The 23631-nt window shown below is 39.4% G+C and overlaps 2 protein-coding genes across 4 annotated transcripts in view; both read left to right on the plus strand.

Moving 5' to 3' along the window:
- The window catches only part of rnf213b (ring finger protein 213b), a 63994-nt gene extending 49654 nt beyond the window's left edge, over positions 1–14340 (plus strand). For both annotated transcript variants that reach the window (XM_017717880.2, XM_017717881.2), the window contains 6 exons: positions 1118–1319; positions 1412–1489; positions 3769–3966; positions 6397–6486; positions 11656–11831; positions 13785–14340. In XM_017717880.2, the coding sequence (XP_017573369.2) occupies positions 1118–1319; positions 1412–1489; positions 3769–3966; positions 6397–6486; positions 11656–11831; positions 13785–13920 (880 nt within the window). In that variant the 3' untranslated portion in view covers positions 13921–14340. The remainder of the gene's footprint in view (positions 1–1117; positions 1320–1411; positions 1490–3768; positions 3967–6396; positions 6487–11655; positions 11832–13784) is intronic.
- A 715-nt stretch (positions 14341–15055) lies between these two features.
- cep131 (centrosomal protein 131) overlaps positions 15056–23631 on the plus strand; it is a 32024-nt gene continuing 23448 nt past the window's right edge. For both annotated transcript variants that reach the window (XM_017717883.2, XM_017717884.2), the window contains exons 1-8: positions 15056–15192; positions 17146–17342; positions 17983–18077; positions 21362–21473; positions 21848–21975; positions 22365–22469; positions 22741–22905; positions 23252–23369. In XM_017717883.2, coding sequence (XP_017573372.2) covers positions 17157–17342; positions 17983–18077; positions 21362–21473; positions 21848–21975; positions 22365–22469; positions 22741–22905; positions 23252–23369 — 909 coding nt within the window. In that variant the 5' untranslated portion in view covers positions 15056–15192; positions 17146–17156. The remainder of the gene's footprint in view (positions 15193–17145; positions 17343–17982; positions 18078–21361; positions 21474–21847; positions 21976–22364; positions 22470–22740; positions 22906–23251; positions 23370–23631) is intronic.

Consider the following 23631-nt stretch of genomic DNA (forward strand, 5'->3'; position numbering starts at 1 on the left):
TAGGATTTCAGCTGGTAAACAGTTTTGGGGCTCAGTTGTCATATTTTTCATTTCTTAACAATCCAAATGTTTTCAGTGGGTGACAGGTCTGGACTGCAGACAGGCCAGTCTAGTTCTTAATATGTAGCCATGCTGCTGTAATACATGCAGAAAATTGGTTTGACATTGTCTTGCTGAAATAAGCAGGTCCTTCCTTGAAAAAGACGTCATCTGGATGGCAGCATATGTTGCCAAAACATGTTTATATTGTTAAGCATTACTGGTGTCTTCACAGATGTGCACATCATCCATGCCATGTGCACTAGTCCCCCCCCCCCCCATAGCATCATGATTACTGGCTTTTGAACTGTGCGCTGAGAGCAAGCTGAGTGGTCTTTTAACCCAGAGGACACAGTGTTCATGATTTTTGAAAATAATTTCAAATTTTGATTCGTCAGACCAGGGAACACTTTTCCACTTCACCTCAGTCCATTTTAAATAAGCTTGGGCCCAGAGAAAGAGGCAGTGTTTCTGGATCCTTTCTATATCTATATGCTATATTTCTATATGCTTTCTTCTTTGCATTTTAGAGTTTTAACTTGCATTTGTGGATGCAGCAATGAACTGTTTTCACAGATTTTTTTTTATATATCCAGTCATGTTACTGACCTGTGGCCAATCAACCACAAGGTGTTGACTGAGCATTACACAACTTTACCAGCCTTTTGTTGCCCTGTTCCAACTTTTTTGGAATGTGTTGCTGGTGTCAAATTCAGAATAGACAAGTATTTTTCAATATACAATAAAATTTCTCAGTTTCAATATTTGATTTGTTGCCTTTGTATTACTTTCAATGAGATATAAGGTTTAAATGATTTGCACGTCATTGAATTTTGTTTTTATTTACATTTTGCACTGCGTCTCAACTTTTTTGGGAAATTGGGTTTTTCTATTACTATCCATTTATAGTGAATTCTTTCCTGAGACGTTTCAGACAGAAAATATGAGTATTTATTATTATTTTGTTATCATTTCATTCTTAATGTTCTACAGCTTTCACAGTCAACTTACAATAATCTGCAGGTCTGTTTGTCATTCTGGACAAAAATAACTTTTTTCTTTTCCTTTTGTCCTGCAGTGACTATAGTGTGCCTTTGGGGGTGCTGTCTGAAAATCAGCTGGCCCTGTGCAACCCAGAGAAAGAACTCCTCCCCCTGGTGTTAGCTCACTGTAACTACACACTTGTGAAGGGCCAGCAAACTGCCACTGACTACGATCTTCAGGCAATTGAGAGGCAACTTAACAGACGTTTCCTTGCTGGCAAGCCTCGCATCCAGATGGTTAGTGAAATTCTGCTACACTCGGACATATTGTGAATTGAAACAAAAATATTGTCTTAAGAATGATTAAAAGTATTTAATTTCACCTGCAGGACACTGAAAAGTATCTGAAGAGGCACCATCAAGACTTTTCAGAGGTCCTAAAAGATGTTAGGACAAAGATTTCGCAGGTAAGCATTACCACAGACCATACCTAATGACTATTTTAAAATTAAATTAAGTAATTATTTATACTTATAAATTACTTATTATATATATATATATATATATATATATATATATATATATATATATATATATACACACACACACACACACACACACACACACGCACACACTGGCCACTTTATTAGGTACACCTTGCAAAAGGTTGGATCCCCTTTTGCCTTCAGAACTGCCTTAATTCTTTGTGGCACACTTTCAACAATGTGTTGGAAACATTCCTCAGACATTTTGGTCCATATTGATGTGATAGCATCTCACAGTTGCTGCAGATTTGTCGGCTGCACATCTATGATGCGAATCTCCCGTTCCACCACATCCCAATGGTGCTCTGTTGGATTGAGATCTGGTGACTGTGGAGGCCATTGGAGTACAGTGAACTTATTGTCATGTACAAGAAACCAGTTTGAGATGATATGAGCTTTGTGACATGGTGCATTATCCTGCTGGAAGTAGCTGGATATACTGTGGTCATAAAGGTATGGACATGGTCAGCAACAATACTCAGGTAGGCTGCAGCATTTAAATGATGCTCAGTTGGTACTAAGGGGACCAAAGTGTGCCAAGAAAATATCCCCCACACCATCACACCACCACTAGCAGCCTGAACTGTTGATACAACGCAGGATGGATCCATGCTTTCATCTTGTTTACGCCAAATTCTGACCCTGAAATCGAGACTCGTCAGACCAGACAACATTCTTCCAATCTTCTATTGTCCAATTTCGGTGAGCCTGTGTGAATTGTAGTCCCAGTTTCCTGTTCTTAGCTGACAGGAGTGGCACCCGGTGTGGTCTTCTGCTGCTGTAGCCCATCTTCTTCAAGGTTCAGTGTGTTGTGCGTTCAGAGATGGTATTCTGCTTTCCTTGGTTGTAACAGTTGCTGATTTGAGTTCCTGTTGTCTTTCTATCATCTGGAACCAGTCTGCCCATTCTCCTCTGACCTCTCACATCAACAAGGCATTTTCGTCCACACAAAAGCCATAAGCAGCTGAACCTAATAAAGTGGCCGGTTGTTGGAAGAAAACCTTATATCTCCATTTTTATTTTTCAGTTTTTGACAAAATTTTAAAATACCAGTTGTTCTTTACGTTGTGTGTAAATTTTATGAAGAACAGACCAAATAATTGACCTAAAATTACTTGGAAAAATACCTGGTTCCATTGACATACATTCAAATATAGTAGTTTTTTTCCTTTTCCTGTAAAGTTACCATTTTGGAGATACACACACACACACACACATATATATAAAACCCAATTACAAAAAAGTTGGGACGCTGTGTAAAATGTTAATACATGTAAGTAAAGACAGGATATAATGATTTGCAAATCTCATAAGCCCATATTTTATTCACAAAAGAACACAGAGCACATATCAGACGTTGAAAGTCAGATATTGTAAACATTCACTCATTTAGCACAGAGGAGATTCAGTATGTGCTTTTTAAAGGCCTCCTGCAGGCCTAAATGGCAGAAACAGGTGCAAAAGTTGGGGAGCACCAGGTCAAATTATGTTTTGTTTTTTTTTTTCTAAATAAAAAGAAATGAACACATTATTCACAGAGAACACACATCTGCACATTTTAATGCACAATTACGGTTTATTTGCTAAATTCAGCATATTGGGGAAAAAATAAAGTGAAACATAAAGTTATGTCATGTCATGTTCTAGGATTTATTTTTTCAAGACGTTATACAAAAGAAAAAAAAAGAAATGTGAAAATGGTCATATTTTTGTGTTTCCTATAGAGGGCGTGTAGTTTTTTTTACTTGTAAGATCAACTAAACCACAAGAAACATGTGATTTGACCAGGGGTATTCAAACGTTTACATACAGCTGTATATATCAATGGATAACAATGGATTTCAGTGTTAATAATAATAATAACAATTATTAATTAATATATCAATGGATTGTTTTCAGTGACAAAAGTAACGTGAATTCAGAATTGGATGGTTTTGTTTTTGCAGCTTAGTTTTCAGATATGGACTGGATGGACTGGAAAGTGATCAGTAACTTTAATAGCACTTAAAAAAGTGATTTTTAATTATTTAAATCATTATTTTGGCAAAACCTGCTCTTCATGCTATGGAAGACACTTTGATGGACATTAAGCTGAGAGCTAAAGGCAAAGAAGGACAATTTGACCTTAAATGTTTGATAAGCTGTATATAAATCATTGCATTTGAGTTTTTAATGATTCTAACTCTCATTTGGGTGACCAGGAGCCGCTGAAGGGTTCAGTGTGCAGCTCAATAAGGGCAGTGCTGCGCTCCTTCACAGATGTCTGTAGTGCTGTGTATGCTCTGGAGATTGGTCTGCGTTTTCTGGGTAAAACCGGAGGACATCCAGGTTCGTTGCTACTGTCCTACCTTCAGAAGTCTCTCAGAATGGAGCAAGAGATCTCCAGCAACGTAGCCAAGGTAAAGATTATAGCAGTGAGCTTTGCTCTCATTTCCTGGGGGTTAGATACTTACAACATGGTACACTTGCACAAGTCTGATCAAGTACATCTTTCTGTGTTAGTCTGTTTGGCTAGTTTTCCTGTTTGTTCCCAGTAATTATTTTAAGAATTTCAGGAGAGGTCAGGAAACTGCTTCAGCTAAGCTGATAATAAGAAGAAAATGAAAAGCATGCAGAAAATATATTAAATCTGAACGAGTTGCGAGTGTTGAGGCGCTTGTTAAGGCTTCTGTTCTGGCCTTTAAAGACATTTCTTGTTCATTTTATTGTTTTCCCTGAGGTCCACGTTGGTGTGGAAGGACATTTGTCACAAACAGTCACAATTCACCATTTTATTCATCATCCTCTTTGTGTTCTTTAGAATTATACGGACTATTTTTGCTACTGTGCCTTTAAAGTGGAATTCCATCCATTTTTCAAAGTTTTTCAGTCGTTGAGATGTAAACCTCTCTAAATATCTCAAACAAGTCACTGATTATGGTTTGGACCTTTTGTGTTTAAAAAGTAGATTGTACACTCTCATAAAAAGGGTTGTAAACAGTCAGTGTGGTGGTCCCCTCAAGGGTACATCTCAGTACCTTTAGTTAGGGAACATAACTGAACCATAATGATATCTGATCTGATAATCTGATAATGATACTTTCTAAGCTGTACTGACTCCACACCCCGTCTCATCTCCAGGCTTTTTATTAAATGGTTCTGTTTTAAAACATTAGAGTATGAAAATGTACAAATACGTACTTTTCACTGGAAAAATGAATTTAAGGTTCACAATTGGAGCTTAAAACTGCTGCTGTATGTTTGAGGGAACATTTACATTGTTCATACCTTGATGAACGAAAAATGAACCTGCATAGAACTTTAATTTCTAACAGTGTAGGCCAAAATCCTGCCTCAAAATATTCATGTAATACTTTCTGTAAGGCAGCTTTTAGAGGTATTACACACTTTAGACACCGGGTTCTATTATGGCTTGGTACGTTTCTCTAGAATGACACATTTCACAACAAAGCGCTCTAAATGACTGTTTATTTCGTAATAATTTAATAAACTAGAGCAAAAACTAAGGCTAATATATTTAAATGGTCTTTGCTCTGAATGGCTGCCCTGTATTGTGCTTCATTCAGAAAGTGTAACACTCCTTATAACTTCAACATGAATTGGGGGGCTAAACCGCCGCAGGCTGAAAATGCAAAAGTGTTGGTTTTTGTGACGTCAGAAATATTATGAATTCATAATGGGCCATTTTTATAGCTTTCCACATACACTGATCAGGCATGACATTATGACCGCCTCCTTGTTTCTACCCTCATTGTCCATTTTATCAGCTCCACTTGCTGTATAGCTGCACTTTGTAGTTCTACAGTTACAGACTGTAGTCCATCTGTTTCTCTGATACTTTGTTACCCTGTTCTTCTGTGGTCAGGACCCCCATGGACCCTCACAGAGCAGGTACTATTTGGGTGGTGGATCATTCTCAGAACTGCAGTGATACTGATGTGCTGATGGTGTGTTGCACTGGTCTGAGTGGATTAGACACAGCAGTGCTGCTGGAGTTTTTAAACACTGTGTCCACTCACTGTCCACTCTATTTGACACTCCTGCGTTGTCGGTCCACCTTGTGGATGTAAAGTCAGAGACAATAGCCCCTCTCTTGCTGTACAGTATGAGCTAATCATCCTCTAGTCCTTCACTGGTGGTCACAGGATGCTGTTGGCTAGATATTTTCTCAGTCCAGTAGTGACACAGGTGTATAAAAAACTCCAGCACTGCTGGCTGTGTCTGATCCACTCAGACAAGCACAACACACACTAGCACACCTCCACCACGTCAGTATCACTGCAGTGCTGAGAATGATCCACCACCCAAATAGTACCTGCTCTGAAGGTCCAAGGGGGTCCTGACCACTGAAGAACAGGGTAAAAGGGGGCTGACAAAGTATCAGAGAAACAGATGGACTACAGTCTGTAACTGTAGAACTACAAAGTGCAGCTATACAGTAAGTGGAGCTGATAAAATGGACAATGATTGTAGAAACAAGGTGGTGGTCAGAGTGTCATGCCTGATCAGTGAATAAACTGTATGGACTGGGTGGTGAAAGGTACTTTTAGAAACCTTTCACAATATTTACATACTTCTTCAAAGTCTCTTTAAAAACAAAGGAAAATTCAGTATTCTATGATATGGGCTCTTTAATCAGGTGAAGAGAAGGAAAATAAGTGCCAACTTACCCCACAAACATCCTAGCGTTAGATGATTACAGTGTAGGTGTTTAATGCTGTACTCACTCATAATAATCTTTCAGCAAACACGTGCTAGAGCAGATCTCTTGATTTATGTTGAGAACAGGACGAGTTTGTAATTGCTCATTCACTGCTGTGTGCCCTCAGGCCTTGGCAGAGAACAGGCTGGATCAGAGTACAGCCACCTGGCAGCTGCTCACCTGCTGGAGGAGTGAGCTGAAGCTGAGGAAAGGACAGGTGAGCTACTCTAAACCACAGCACATTCACAACTATAGAGAAGGTGAGATGGGATTTGTCTTATTTGTCATGACTACAACTTTAAAACAGCCTGGTTAGAGTAGCTTGAAGTTGTTTCGGCTGATTTAAATTTTAGACCATTCACATTTTGTATCCAATACTTGATTTGGCTGATCAATGCTTCATTCAGTTAATCAGGTGAGCTGATGGGATTTAGCAAACCACTTTAATGGCTGGAGCCAGACATCATTCTTCAACCCAGCTCACAAAATATTTACTGCCGTAAAGAAAAAAAGAAGTTCTTGTTCATTTTACTGTTTGGGTGCATTTATTCCTGTTATGTATTGTGTTTTTACACATTAAGATAAATGGTTTTAAATAATGTGCTTATGTGCCTAAGGCTTTTATACAGTACTGTACACACACACACACACACACACACACACACACACATATATATATATAGGGCAAATATCACATCTCTGTGTTGTTTTTCTGGGAATTTTTTTTATTTGTGTGAAAAATTAATTTAAAAAATGGACCATAATTACATGGAAAGACATCCATATACTTCTGTTAGAAGTTAATAAGATGTTTTCCCTCCCCTGAAACCTGAAAAGGTACCATTTTTCAGTTTTGTTTAATCCAGACAGCGACGATATATATATGGATCATATCAAGTTGGAACCGCGACCCTATCTGGATTGAGCGGTCAACGACGGTAACGATGATGATGATATCAAGTTGGTTTAAAGCACGAGTTTAAAACGCTTTTCTGACTTTTAACTGACTTGGACTTTAGTCATTTTACATTGAGTGACCTTATACTTTACTACTGACTATACTTATACTACTGTTTATTTTATTCAAATAAATGATTGAACATCCCATTTTGTCACACTGTAACAAACTTTATCAAGTGTTTCAGTAGTGATTGTTCCGGTAGCAACAGTTTTAACTGTGAGTATAACTCAGTAACTCTAGTCAGTACATGATAAGCGAACACAGCTTTGTAAAGTTGTACACACATAAAATCACAATATTTCTATAAAAATATGAAAAACGTTTATTGCAGAAAATGTGACTTTCAGCAGTGATGATTCTTAGTGTTCCACACGGATTTTCGGACTTTGAGACACATTTACTTTAAAACAGTGAGATCTAACTGCTATTTAGCATTCAGCGTGGTATGTAAATATTTGTCCTTGCTGCAAACTAAGATTCTGATACTACACTATATAACACTACACTGATACTACACTGTATAACACTACGCTGCTACTACTACACTGATACTACACTGTATAACACTACACTGCTACTACTACACTGCTACTACACTGATACTACACTGTATAACACTACACTGCTACTACTACACTGATACTACACTGTATAACACTACACTGCTACTACTACACTGCTACTACACTGCTACTACACTGTATAACACTACACTGCTACTACACTGTATGACACTACACTGCTACTACTACACTGATACTACACTGCTACTACACTGTAGAACACTACACTGCTACTACACTGTATGACACTACACTGCCACTACTACACTGCTACTACACTGCTACTACACTGTATACCACTACACTGCTACTACACTGTATAACACTACATTGCTACTACTACACTGATACTACACTGTATAACACTACACTGCTACTACTACACTGATACTACACTGATACTACACTGTATAACACTACACTGCTACTACTACACTGATACTACACTGTATAACACTACACTGCTACTACTACACTGATACTACACTGTATAACACTACACTGCTACTACTACACTGATACTACACTGTATAACACTACACTGCTACTACTACACTGATACTACACTGTATAACACTACACTGCTACTACACTGTATGACACTACATTGCTACTACTACACTGATACTACACTGATACTACACTGTATAACACTACACTGCTACTACTACACTGATACTACACTGTATAACACTACACTGCTACTACACTGTATAAAACACTACACTGCTACTACTACACTGCTACTACACTGTATAACACTACACTGCTACTACACTGTATGACACTACATTGCTACTACTACACTGATACTACACTGATACTACACTGTATAACACTACACTGCTACTACTACACTGATACTACACTGTATAACACTACACTGCTACTACACTGTATAAAACACTACACTGCTACTACTACACTGATACTACACTGTATAACACTACACTGCTACTACACTGTATGACACTACATTGCTACTACTACACTGATACTACACTGCTACTACACTGTATAACACTACACTGCTACTACTACACTGATACTACACTGTATAACACTACACTGCTACTACACTGTATAAAACACTACACTGCTACTACTACACTGCTACTACACTGTATAACACTACACTGCTACTACACTGTATAACTACACTGCTACTACTACACTGCTACTACACTGATACTACACTGTATAACACTACACTGCTACTACTACACTGATACTACACTGATACTACACTGTATAACACTACACTGCTACTACACTGTATGACACTACACTGCTACTACTACACTGATACTACACTGCTACTACACTGTATAACACTACACTGCTACTACACTGTATAGAACACTACACTGCTACTACTACACTGATACTACACTGTATAACACTACACTGCTACTACACTGTATAAAACACTACACTGCTACTACTACACTGCTACTACACTGTATAACACTAACCTACTACTACACTGCTACTACTACACTGCTACTACACTGTATAACACTACACTGCTACTACTACACTGCTACCATACTGTATAACACTACACTGCTACTACTACACTGCTACCACACTGTATAACACTACACTGCTACTACTACACTGATACTACACTGCTACTACACTGTATAACACTACACTGCTACCACACTCTATAACACTACACTGCTACTACTACACTGCTATCACACTGTATAACACTACACTGCTACTGCTACACTGATACTACACTGCTACTACTACACTGATACTACACTGATACTACACTGTATAACACTACACTGCTACTACACTGTATGACACTACACTGCTACTACTACACTGATACTACACTGCTACTACACTGTATAACACTACACTGCTACTACACTGTATAGAACACTACACTGCTACTACTACACTGATACTACACTGTATAACACTACACTGCTACTACACTGTATAAAACACTACACTGCTACTACTACACTGCTACTACACTGTATAACACTAACCTACTACTACACTGCTACTACTACACTGCTACTACACTGTATAACACTACACTGCTACTACTACACTGCTACCATACTGTATAACACTACACTGCTACTACTACACTGCTACCACACTGTATAACACTACACTGCTACTACTACACTGATACTACACTGCTACTACACTGTATAACACTACACTGCTACCACACTCTATAACACTACACTGCTACTACTACACTGCTATCACACTGTATAACACTACACTGCTACTGCTACACTGATACTACACTGATACTACACTGTATAACACTACACTGCTACTACTACACTGATACTACACTGATACTACACTGTATAACACTACACTGCTACTACTACACTGCTACTACACTGTATAACACTACACTGCTACTACACTGTATAACACTACACTGATACTACACTGTATAACACTACACTGCTACTACTACTACACTGATACTACACTGATACTACACTGTATAACACTACACTGCTACTACTACACTGCTACTACACTGTATAACACTACACTGCTACTACACTGTATAACACTACACTGATACTACACTGTATAACACTACACTGCTACTGCTACACTGCTACTACACTGTATATCACTACACTGCTACTACACTGTATCCCTTTTTAGAAGCACTGCATACTGTAATAATGAATAATACATGTGTACAGTATGTGCTGTTAAATGAATGGGATGGATTACACTTTACACTTCTGTAGACGTTGCTTAGTAGCCTAACATTTTAATGTAATGTATTAATTAATGACTAATTAACTTACTAAAACTTATTTATTAACCTCTTGAAGCTTATTGTTTATTCACAAACATGTGAAGTGTATTGCTAAGAATTGGTGGATGCCTATAAATGTTTTCCCTCTAAATGCTTAGTTTTGCTTAAATCTGAAGAAATCATTTGCATAATTTAATTAACACATGGATATTAATAAGGGATGTATTCATATTTATATGCTTGTCTGCATCGATATTCAAGCCATGAGTCTCAATTAGGCAGAACGGTCCAATAAACTCCCTTCTGTTCATCCGTTTAACTTTGTCACGAATCCGACCCCCTGACCCCTGACCCTGGCTGACCGTGAAGCTGTGTGTCGTAACTCCAGGGAAAGTGTGAAAGTGTTAGTCAGAGTGTGCCTGGCTTTTGTTTACAGCGTGTGCCACCGTCTGCATATTTAAGATATTTGACCCTGTGTTTGGAGTATAGCAGTGAAAGGCATTGCACGGTTCATGCCGTGGAAGCAAAGCTGGGACTAAATCAGCCTTTTGGAATAAAACGGAACAATAAACAATCGTTTTGATTGTCGATGCCGTTTGTTTTGGGCTGTCCTCAACCTCACATACACTCTTGACTGTAAAAGTGATCATGAAAATATCATTTAATAAGCATAGTAACTTAATATAGATCCAGGCTTATACAAATGTTTTGGCACGCCTGGTCAAATGACGTTTTTCTGATTTTCTAAGTGTAAATAAGTTTAATGCATTCTCTACTGCGAAGACATTTCTGCATTGTAATTCACAATTACAGCTTATTTGCTGAATTTAACATTTTGGCGGAAAAAAATGTTGCCTGTGCAAAAGTTATGGCACCCTTTATATTTAATGTTTTTTTTTTTTCTCAATATATAATAAGCTCAGCTAAAAAATGGAAATTGTGCACAATTTTTTTTTTCCCTGCTGAGGGTGTATTAACTTAATTTCATCTTGGCAGTCAAGAAATATAATCTTGACTGGGGGTGTTCAAACTTTTGCATATGACTGTATGTCATATTTCCTCACATGTACCTACATTAACTTTGTCGTTTCACAGGATCCGTTCCCAAGACTTTCTGAAGAGTTCAAAGAGAAGCTGACAGGGGACGAGAGGAGAGAGCTGAAAGAGTTCTTGGAAGTCACTGATGTTGATCTTTTCTCTCTGGAGCTTCATGAAATTCTGCTCCTGAAGGCCGACAGCACGTCGCAGAGTGGCTACTCTTCTACCTGGGAGTGAGAATCATTTACTCTTCTTATCTATCTGCCCTTAAAGAAAAGGCGTTTTGAATTTGCACGAATCAAGTGTGTCACATGACATTCACATGGGTGAAATACCGTATGTTACAACACCATTACTGTCTTTCACGTTTACCTCTTTTGACAAGAACTGTGTTGATGTAAAGGAGTGTAGTAATGTGCAAACGTTAGAATCGTGCAAACTCAAAGCATCTTTTCTTCACTGTGCCTTCAGCTTGTCTGCTCTTAGCACTTTCTGTGTAATGCACACCATTTGTGTGGGAGAGCTCTGACGTGTTTATGTGGCCACACATGGCAACATGAGCCGTTTCTCTGGCATTTCCATTTGAGATGAGACCAAACTAACCAGGCCTTTCCTGGGGTGACAAAAATAACAGTCAGGTGCCAAAAAGGGTTCAAAAAGGAGCCGTGCCATAGAAGAAAGTCTTTTGGTTCCCAGAAGAATCCTACTATGGAGGGTTCTTTATAGCTTAAATGCCCAGGAACCCAACTTTTCATCTACACTCCTATAACATAGTAATAACTTGGCCAGTTTGCATTGTTGTTCACTTAGTTACTAAGTAACAGGCCTTAGAATGTGTTTTCATCTATAGAACCACAGCACACTTTGTGATAATGATTGCCAGATGTTGACCATTTGTCATGGAGAGATTTGGTAAAATGCATTAGATTAGTAGAAAAGATGAGTGCTGAATCATTTCTCTGCAACTTATGGCAAGCTTTTAGCTGTCTAAGCAAAACTAGGCTACATAGGTTCATTAACATCACATTCATTTCATTGGTTTTCAGTTTAGTCAGCTCTTACTTGCATGAGCTGACTAAATATTGTGTTTCACTTCTTCAGGGTCCTTGCTTTGGTTAGAGTGGCTAATGGGAATGACCAAGCAGTATATCCATCAAGCTTCATAACTCTTGCAGCAGACCACAGTCCTCTATAAAAGCCTCTATAAAGACCATGCATATACATTTACGTTGTTACATAGAAAAAGCATTCGTAGGCTCCAGTTTGTTTTTTTTTCCTGTTGGTACTTACACGTGATGTTTTTGAGCGATTTCACTCTTTGTTGTGCTCATATTTAAAAAAAAAAACATATTAAATTAATACTTTCTGTTTTTTTGTTCCCATTTATATCATTACAAAACGTCTTATACTGCATCCCAGAGCTGTGTAAATGATCCCTACATCTGATTAAGGTTTTCCAGATTCCAGGGACATGCAACACTTACATACTACAGTCAAGTCATGGATCCACAGTGAGCTTGAACATAACATTTACATTTACAGCATTTAGCAGACGCTCTTATTCAGAGCGATTTACAAGAAGTCTAGAGAAAGTATCTTTGGTAGTTACCAGTAGGATAGAGAGAAGGACAGTCCTGAGCTCAGATACAGCTAGAAACAAGGTCACTGTTGATACCGAGAGAAAGGAACAACGTTGAACACAGAACAGTGCAGTACATTACAATGTCTGTGGTCAGTAACACTGTAAGCAAGCAAAATAAAAAATACGTTGGTGACATTGCCACTCATTGTTTTTTTTTTTGTTGTTTTTTTTTTTGTTTTTTTTAATCAAAGCTGAAAACACAGAGATAAAGCAATTGTTTCCCTGAACGTTCTGTGTCCCTGAACAATATCTGGTGCTACACCACGTCATCCGCACCTCTTTCCTTCCAGATTGGCTAGTTTCAATCACAGCAAAGCAGACTCTCTGCACCTAGTTGTCCCCTGGGGAACAGGGTCTTTTTGACTCTATAGAGCCACACTTTAACCTCTCCAGGCTTCCATCTGTCAGCCCAGGCCTGCTTGGGCCACCTCCTGAGCAGGCAGCTGGCTAGGGAGAGAAAAGGAATGCGTGTGCTGCAAACAATGGGCCACAATGCTAACTGTTGATCCTTTCCTCAATCCCCCTTCCCCCTGCCTTTTCACAGCATCCAAAACACTATGGAAAGCCATTTGGAAGAAAAAGGTGCCCCTGTCTTGCCTGGACTACACAGTCTCTCTTCAGAGATCACCCTGAGCAAAGCTGCCGATGTCTGGAGGCTTGCAGTGGAGTTCAAGACATGACTGGGTTTGCTCGTGTATTAAAGAATGCATGCTAAGAACAAATACAGTAGTATTAGTGTCCAGTACACCTGCTTGACTTCATCGTTTTAAATGTTTCAGGCCCTGAATGTGAATTCTTTCCACAGTGGTACTCGCCATATTCAGCATTCACTGTTTCTTAGCATCTCATTTGAATACACTGACGTTTGTGTGAGTTTAACGCCATGAAAACTGCTAATGTAATAATGTGCACTTTACTGTTCTTAAAGTCTTTTCTTCTTGTCTTAATTGTTTTTAAATCTATGTAGTTTTCACCATTCCATTTACTTTCTTTCTGGTTTTGTAAAATTGTGGTAAAATATTACCACAGTGGAGGTCTTAGGTTCAGGTTGATGCTGTACTTTATCTTCTTAACTCTGCAATAAATCTGTATTACTGTAACTTGTGCACATTTCCTATTCATGTATATGCCACATACGTATCACACAAAACTGTGGGGTTGGTACTATGGTGTTGTATCATTATTGACATGCTTTTGCTGCCGAACTAAGAGAAATAGGCCAATTTCTCAAATTAAGAAGCAGTGCAACTTTTTATTCCCTGCTGTATGCAAATTTACTTTTATCAGACCCCCTTACATGTTTAAAGGCAAACAAAGCAATAAAAAACAATTACTATATATATATATATATATATATATATATATATATATATATATGTGTGTGTGTGTGTGTGTGTGTGTGTGTGTGTGTATTTTTAAATTATTTTTAAGAAGCTAATAGTTTTAGTGCAGAAATTAAAATATAGATCATACTGTAAAGAAAGAGATGTGCTTTAAGTAGCCTGTGTGAATGATGCTATATAAATAAATCATGAAACAGTACCAGCAATACTATTACTACTAGTAATAATAGCAATAATAATAATGATAATAATAATAATCACTCTCTTAAACTCTGATCCATGCCTGCTGTGCTCAACCTCAACCTAGCTTTGGCTGGCGGCTGAGCGACACGCCTTTCATCTGCTTTTTAAAAGGACGCCCTTTTACCGCCTATCAAATCGTTCGCCACGCCTCCAGAGTCTGAGAACCACCAATCACAGCCTGGCGGGGGGGGGAGTTTCCGTGTGGTTCGGGTTGCCAAGTGATGATGTTGCGCTGTAATGTTGGATACGGAGTGTTTACGCTGCTGGAGCGGACACCAGCCCGCAAACCAGCATCAGAAAAACGGGAATAAAACTGTCATTTCCTGCGCAAGAAGACGAATGTGAGCAGTCTGTTTCACTTTATAGGTAAGTATAGACTCTTCCACTGTTATTTCGATGTTATTATGGCTGGGGGAGAGTAAATAAAACCCGCAGAGGAGCTAGTTTTGCAGTAGCCTAGCCAGGTTATATTTACAGTGTGTGCTGAAGGCATAACAGTTAACCTAACCTAGTCATGTTATAAGTGCAAGAAAACTCACATTTTCTATGGTTTTATGTACTAACCAGATAGCAAAGACGGAACACCCCTCTCAGATGCTTGCTTGGTGACTGTTAGTGGTGACTAGGTTAGCTAGGTTAGATAACCTAGCTGCTGTACAGCTCATTGTATGTTCGCGACCTCGATTAAAGAAAATATTAGAGTCAGTGCTCGTTGCCTAATATAGTAGCTAGTGTTGTGACTAACTACCTATCTAACCGACGGCCACGTCAAAACCAAGCTGAAGGAGGAAGCTTCTTATTCGCCAGCCTCTTGTTCAAATATTCCCGTTCCACCTTAAATGGTGCAGCAGTTACATTCTGGTGCCTAAGGCCTCCGGCGCCAGGATGGAACTAATGCACCGTTTAAGGTGGAACGCGACTATTCGAACAAGAAGCTGGCGAATAGGAGGCCAACCTCAGCCTCGTCACGTCAGATGTGTCCAGTACTTACAATAACACGCATGTAGTGCTGCACTGCTTAATGTCTGTCTCAGTTACCTCTTTTTCGATGGCTCACAATAGCTGCAAAAGTTGCCTCAAGTCAGGGTGAGAAAGGGGACAGCGCAGAATTGCAAACTGACACCAATCAGTGTTCACATATTACAATGGACTTAACCTGCTGGTCCTGCCAGATGTCTTGTGGCTTAGGCCTACTTCAGATAATAGCTTTGATATTAAAGGGGGACCCCACCAATTTCTCAAAACGTCTACATAATAAAATGTTTGTGGTGTAAACCAAGTCACTCAGAGTGGTCTGATGTAAAATGCTCTGGTTTAGTGAAACTTACGGCGTCAGAATTGTTCACAGTGCTGGTGATAGGAACTAGACGTCTGAAGAGTTCAATGCCTTTAAAAGCTCCCTCACAGAAAGTTATTACTTAAACTGGTTAGATATATGCTGCATCATGTCTGGAACATTGGTTTATGATAGTTGGTAGTTTTATGATGAAGTTTTGGCTTTAGTATATTTATTTTACTCCATTTATGGCAGAGGGTTTATGCAGGGTGCTGTAAGGCGAAGTAGTCCCGAAATAGCCTTTTTTCAGATTTAACATTTTTTTGCTCTCATCAACATAACATATAAAAACTTAGAGTATACATGTATGATCACTGATGGTTTTGGATAGTAAAATGGCTGTATTTGTGTTGTAGACATGGTGACTCCGGGTTCCCATCACCACCACTGTAAAGAAATCTGAGTCTCTACAATGAATCAGTTCACATCAAAATCACTCTGAATGGCTCTGTTTACATCTTAAGGGCTGAATTATTCAGAGATTTTGAAGGAATTCGGTGGAATTCCTCTTTAACAGTTGAATACAGGTGATGTTGTTGCTTGAGGTCCCTGGACATGAAAATAACTTGACAACACCTGTAAGTAAAGTGGTGCATCGCTGCTTATGATGTTCTGTATGGTCTCCTCAACAAGTTAATGCTGAAAACCTTGATGGGGCCTTAAGCGACTCACTGAATCCTCTCAACGTTGGAGAAGACTAATCAGTTACTAATGGCCAACTGTAAAGTGTACTTTAACGACGTGTGTTTACTTAGAAAATATGTGGAAATATGTACATTGTGACTTTGGATTGTGGTTTCTGCATATCTAATTCATCTGTGCAGTTAAATGCCTTACCATTGAATACTATCTTTGCTTTTACACTAAATATTATGTTACTGTATCACTAACTGCTGTTCCAATGCATTGAAATGCTTTATCAATCTCACCATTCATTTCTTAAAATGTAGTGCCTTATAACTGTCTACTCCTGTGTTGCTCAGGCTGAGGGAGGATGCACACTACTCGCAGTCCCGCGTCCATCCAGCCTGGAGGGGCCAGTGATGCTCTGGACCTGAGCTTGAGTGGATCGCAGCTCTCCATGGGCCGCAGACCCAGCAGTGCATCACCAGGGAAACACTTCTCCCGCTCCATATCTGTGTCTGTGGCCAGCGATGGTCGTGGCAAACGCAACACACTGGTGAGTTCGTACATTTCCATCAGATGTGTACTATTGGGAGTGAATTAGGCTTAAATTCATCCTGTAGTTTTTCCTAATCAACTTCATGTTCATGTCCTGGACTCATCATACTCAGTGCTGGGCGATATATCATCTATACTGGTAATACTCTGAAATTGACATATTGTGATACTGCTTTTCTGTATGTTTGACAGTATATTTGGTAAATAATCTCCATTGAATCCGTGATATGCCCTTTAAACAGTGGTATTGTTTTTGCCAGTCATTTTGTCAATACTCAAACCTTTACATTGTCTGGAAGTTTTTAAAACTTTTAAAAGGTTCTTCACGCTCACACATTTCATTTGCAATCGTTAGAGGTGCTGAACATGGTTCTTCTGTGGCATCGCTCCAGAGAACCTTTTGGCATCTCTATGTATTGCTTTATTCTCTAGCACGCAGGTTGTTAGTGTGATTGTATGTGGTTTGCTTATGATTTTGCTGTCAGTCTCAGCAATGTTCTGATTTCTATAGAGGTAAAAAATCAGTTACACATCTTCGAGTAACTTTATTCATTATTATGGGTGGATTAGTGAGGTACATAACCACATTTTATACTGCGGTCTTTAATTACTGCGCTGTTGATTCATGCTTTTGGCAGGTTGACTCTGGGTTTGGGAGCTCACGTGCCATTAAGAACCTGAGGCGGTCAAACAGCACTACTCAGGTGAACCAGCAAGCCAACGTCAGCCTCAGGTACAAAACAACTTGAACATAACTCTCACATCCAGTTCATATCTGGTACTCAAACCAGAAGCTTTAAATCTTTTAATAAGAAATGGGACGACCTTGCCTCTGTTTTATAAAGTTGTAAAACAAAGTTAAATTGAACTGATGATGTGATATTGACAAAGAAACTTTGGAAGTCTTCCGAGTTCAGACTTGAACTGTGAAGATAATAGTGATGCTGAATCTCTAAAGAGAATGCATCAACAGTTGCATAGTTTGGGGGCAGTCGTGGGCTGGATGTTAGGGAACCGGAAGGTTGCCGGTTCGATCCCCAGCGCCTACAGTACATGACTGAGGTGTCCTTGAGCAAGGCACCTAGCCCCCAGCTGCTCCTTGAGCGCTGTGGTTAGGACTGCTCACTGCTCACTAGAGTGTATGTGGTGTTTCACTGCACGGGTAGGTTAAATGCGGAGGTGAAATTCCCCTGTTGTGGGACTAATAAGTATCGCTTACTTAGTTCTACTGGGGTGGTGAGGGGCCACTGGCCTGCACAAATGAAAGCATTCACTGCTCCAATGCACCTGCATTAAGGCAGGGAATATTTTAGGCATAGTCCAAACACTTTTAAAGAAAGACTCCTGTTTGTGTTTGGACTGGCAAAAAAGGATCTACAGAACCTTTCACAGTATCTGAACATTCTTTACACTTCAAAAAACTATGCAAAGTACTCATCTTGGTACCTTTTTTATTTTTGTTTTTAAGGGCATTGAGTCCAAAACATTTGATTTGTGAAACTTGATGTTAGAGGACATCAAGCGGGGAGAAAACAAATCTAGTCATCCCATTTCTTATTGTGTTGACAGTACACTAAACAAGTGGATTAGCAGGTGTAAAAATTGCGTTCGCTGTCTTGTTAATTCTAATGATCCAGTGAAAAACATGATGCATTTTCTTAGATGTATCAACTGTTGCTGCTGATTTTTCAGTTGAGTTGCAGGATGCTTTCCATTGTGCAACTCAAGTGCAATTTCATGTAGGTTTCAGGCAAATAAAGTTACAGGAAAGTTTCACCATGTAAAGCCGGCTGAAGTCTGTTAATTTCTTTCTAAAGCACAGAAAGGCAAATGTATTTCCAGCAGTTGCCTTAATATCTGCTCAGTAGCCTAAAATGGTCTCGGGCAACAACATATTGAACGTTTTTTTCATTGATGTGAGTGATCGGAGACATGCCCCTGCAGGTTTCTTTCTGTGTGGCGTGTATGCTCTTAGCCACGGGCAGTGAGTGTCATGCTTGGGCTAAGGTTTAAAGGGGATTTGGGGGTTTGTGCTGGAGAGAGGAGCAACAGCTGGGGTTTGGAAGTGTTTTTTTTTTAAAGGACAATGGCTATTGTGAACTGGCGGCTGCTGCTTGAAAAAGAGGAGAGCAGCGGGGGCTGCTTTGTTCCGAGCGGGTGGGGGTGCAAGAGAGATGGAAGCCTCTCGGGTTTCTGTCAAATGAGGCCGCAGTGAAAGGAGAAGTGTGCACGCACTGGGAGCCTATTGTCTGGCAGCTGCCGTCGCCCTCCCCTTGCACAGCCTCCTGAGATGCTATAGTGGGTTTGAATGAAGGATGACCGAACACTGCTCCCTCCCTTTTCTGCTCCTCAATAACTGTCTTTCTCTGACCTCCCTTACCCTGCAACGTGAAGGAATGCACTTTAAATCAGTATTGGGTGTACTTTTCATTAGGCCAGCTGGAATGGGGTGGTCACCCTTTTATACCCTCCCCCTAAAAATGCCCACACTTCAGCACACATAAGGCTACAGCGCAGATGCTGATGGTGCAGATCAGGCATCTGCCTGGTTCACGCATGCTGGATGTTCGGTGGCATTCGATTGTGCATATAGATGCGATAGCCATATGTCTGTGTGCATTCTCTGCCTTTAAGAAGGTGACGGTCCCTTTAAAAGACTTCCCATGCATTCCTAAGCAGAGGCCTAATGCAGCTGTCGTCACAAAGCTGTTAGCGTGAAAAAAAAGAAAAAAATATACTTTTTTTTTGTGCTCATCTGAAGTGAATCATGCTTTTCATTGAAAGGGAGTCTCACTGCCAAAGATCATAATGGCTCTTATTTATTACAGTTAATGGCTCTGTATTTATTACAGTGTACACTCAAATCTGATTGTAAAATACGTGCTAATTTTATAGGCACTTTTGTATTTATAGAAATAATCTTTGGTCCATCTGTATAATCAAAGTCTGGTAGAAGTGCATGTAAAAATTTAACAACCAGAAACGATGCTTGACTTGCAGTCAACTATCCAAACTATTATCATTATCCTCTTTAATATCAGTAATAAGACTAAAAATGGAAAATAACAGTAATACTAACAATTGTTGTGCCAGCTGGTCCAGTTCAGAAGTGAATGTACTTATTTTATATGCATGTTGCGATAAACACAAGCTGCGGGCATAAAAACGCAGTGCACAAGCCTCTCGTGTGCTGCAGTGTTATTGTAGGAAAACGATCACACTACACAACTACACCATTCCACCTTTTAAAAAAAGACGTTTTGTTTATTTCACATTTTATTCTTTCCAGTTTTGTCATTTTAACACTAAAACAGAGGCTGGGCAGAGTCTGAGGTCTAACACAGCTTCTGCCAATAAGCACAGACTCTCTTATTTTAGGTCTCTACCGACATCTCTACTACTCTGCAGGGGCATGCTTTGTGTAAATAAACAAAAACTACCTGTTCTGAATGGTGTTTCTTTGTTTTTGCCTTAGGCACAATGCATTTCAATACAGTCATATGCAAAAACAAGCAAACAAAACAAAAAAAAACACGTCCTGCACAGAGAACAAACGTCTGCTGTTTATTTGAGTTCACATACTGAAAAAAATATATAAAATAAAATGTGCCACAGGCCAAATGTTCTGTTTTTTCATTTTTTCCCAATATGTTAAATTCAGCAGAAGTGTGTTCTCAGTAAAGGACATTTGCATATAACTGTTTATCAGTCTTAAAGGCACAGTGACAAAACCAGCCTGTTTTATTTTAAGGGGTAAAGAGAAGTTGTCATGTAAAATGAATTAAGACTACCGTTGGTTTATAAAACTGCATAAATATTGCAGACCTTGGAGTAAAAAATAAAATGCAAGACAATGTGGGATATGAGCCATATAATATTATCTTACTGTAGCAACCAACTGCCAAGAATACTACTGGCAGGAGTCCAAGTCTGCAAACTTAACAAAGCTTTGATTTTGTCCAGTCTTTATGCACCTTTTACTCATTCTCTCATTTTGGCTCTGACTCTTTCTCTTAGCGATGGCCATGCTGAGGACTTCATGGCTCTGTTTGACAGCAGCACTGATGGGAGGCGAAAGTTGGCTAGCCTCACTAAGGCCTCCCCAGACCGCACAACATGGAATATACTGGTACACCGATAGTCACTGTAGACACTAGACTTCTCTGTCTTCTACCATCTTTCCTGCTTTTGTAGTGAATCCTTGCTTGGAAACCTCAGATACATATTTATTGTGTTCAGTACTCTGTCCTAATGAGATACTGTTTGTAGATGCTTTCACAAATGTATGAATCTAGACCAAGCACAGATAATAATAAACGAGTGAGAATGGTTCAGTGATCGTACAGTAGCAGCCTAGTGTTGCTCCGTTGTTCGTGAGAAACCTGCAGAGCAAGATGTCAAGTTTTTTACTCAATAAGGAAACTTGAGATGAGACCTTAAAATTTGGACATGTGCCCTATGTTAAAAAAAAAAAAAGTGTTTATTCTTGTACCTGTGTTTCAGGACGACCAGCCACGAGCATTCCCCCTGCCTTCCAGCTCACGCAGTACCTGCAGTATGGATTCCCCCACTGGCCTGAAAAAGAGAGATTCCAGTGTCTCCCTGGCTGCCAACTTTACTGCTAACAACAGGTGGGCAGCCACCTCCTGCCATGTTAACACTTTCTGTTTCTATGGCAACTGTGTTAGATTTTCTTGATGCCACATTTGGGAGGCACGGAGTCTTAAAATGACTTCCAGATAGTTGCTGTTACACCTGAATGTCAAAGTGTCCCTTTCCTTCATTTATTTTGTGTAATTCTTTGTAGGACTGTGTATGTGTTTAGGAGGTGGGTAGCTAGTAGCATAGTAACGTGCAGACTCGGTGTTAAGCTGCTGTAAAGGCTTCTGGAAATTATGTAAACATGTTTTTTATTATTATTTTTTTATTTATTACATTTGAAAACATTTAAATGCAATTTTAGTACAAATAGTGCACTGTTTGGTATGGGTTAATTATGTTTGTAATGTTTTACCTCCAGGAGCAATAAAGGAGCAATGGGTAACTCAGTGACTACCATCCTACACAACAACCACTCGGATAAGCCTCTCACACCTAAGAGCTCCAACCAGAAACCGTGCTTCAAGTATGGACATTTTGTTTATGGACAAAGATTTAACCTCTAAACTGAATGTTTATTAAAGCATGTTTAATATCATTATTCATCAGTATACCTTAGTATAATAACATAGTATTCCTATGAAAGTGATGAACTGAAGAATGGCTATATTGAGTCATAGCAATTTAAATATTTAAAGCAGCCTAACTAAAGTTTTGTCCAGCAGGTGGTGCTGTAGTTCTGAGCCTCGTGCTGATTGTGTTTCTTTCATTCTTTTTGTCTCTATTTCATATCTCAGTAACCTAATCAAGGCCACAGTAAATGATGAGGGGACTCTAGAGAGCGGCTCCCTCACTAAGTCACAGAAGAATTTCTCTTCATCTTCGTCCAACTCCAACAACAACGCTCCCCGAAGCCCTCGCACCGCTGGCAGACGAGAGGTCACTGAGGAGGAGGCGGAAAGGTGAGTCTTGCCTGCATTAGCACTCAACGTTGTTCTCTAGTTTTGCTTACAGTATCTGCTTGGAGCAGCTTTGCCCGGAGTTGGGGTAGCGCTGCATTTCTAGTTCATTGCTCTCACAGCTGATACAGGTAATCCGTACCACCTGTTAATGTTTACACTCGAAATTATGTGCAGTGGTGGTGCTGCTGTTTGAGTTGGGTCTGAAATGTTGAATATGCCATTAATTGTATGATCCTTTTCACCGTTTTGCTCACCAGAGGTTATGTAGTTCACTTCATAACACAATTTCTCAAGCAATACTGTTTGCAAGTGCCATACGAGTTGCTAATATTAACTGTGTTGTCAGGTATATCCAGCAGGTCAGCCACGCAGCAGTCACCATCCAGCATTGGTTCCGTCACCATATCAACCGGAGGAGAGCAAATGATGCTGCCCTGAGGCAGCTGCTCATGTCCAAAAAGAAGGTGTGAAACTGTTTTCCTGACATTTTCTGATTTGAATGAAAGAGAAATGGGACCCTGTAAATGAACAATAAGTCACAATTAAAACGAAAAGGGAATAAATCAGGAGGAACAACAGAAAAATAAACAAGAACTGCAAAAAACAGCAGGAGCTATACTGGTTTTATGCACATTGACTTATTTAGATAAAAAATTGTCATGTTGTGGAAGTTTTATGTGCTTCCCTTAGTTGTATGGAAGTATAGGGGGGAAAAAGAGAAAATGT

Source organism: Pygocentrus nattereri, chromosome 13 (assembly GCF_015220715.1).
Source record: "Pygocentrus nattereri isolate fPygNat1 chromosome 13, fPygNat1.pri, whole genome shotgun sequence".
Taxonomy (NCBI): domain Eukaryota; kingdom Metazoa; phylum Chordata; class Actinopteri; order Characiformes; family Serrasalmidae; genus Pygocentrus; species Pygocentrus nattereri.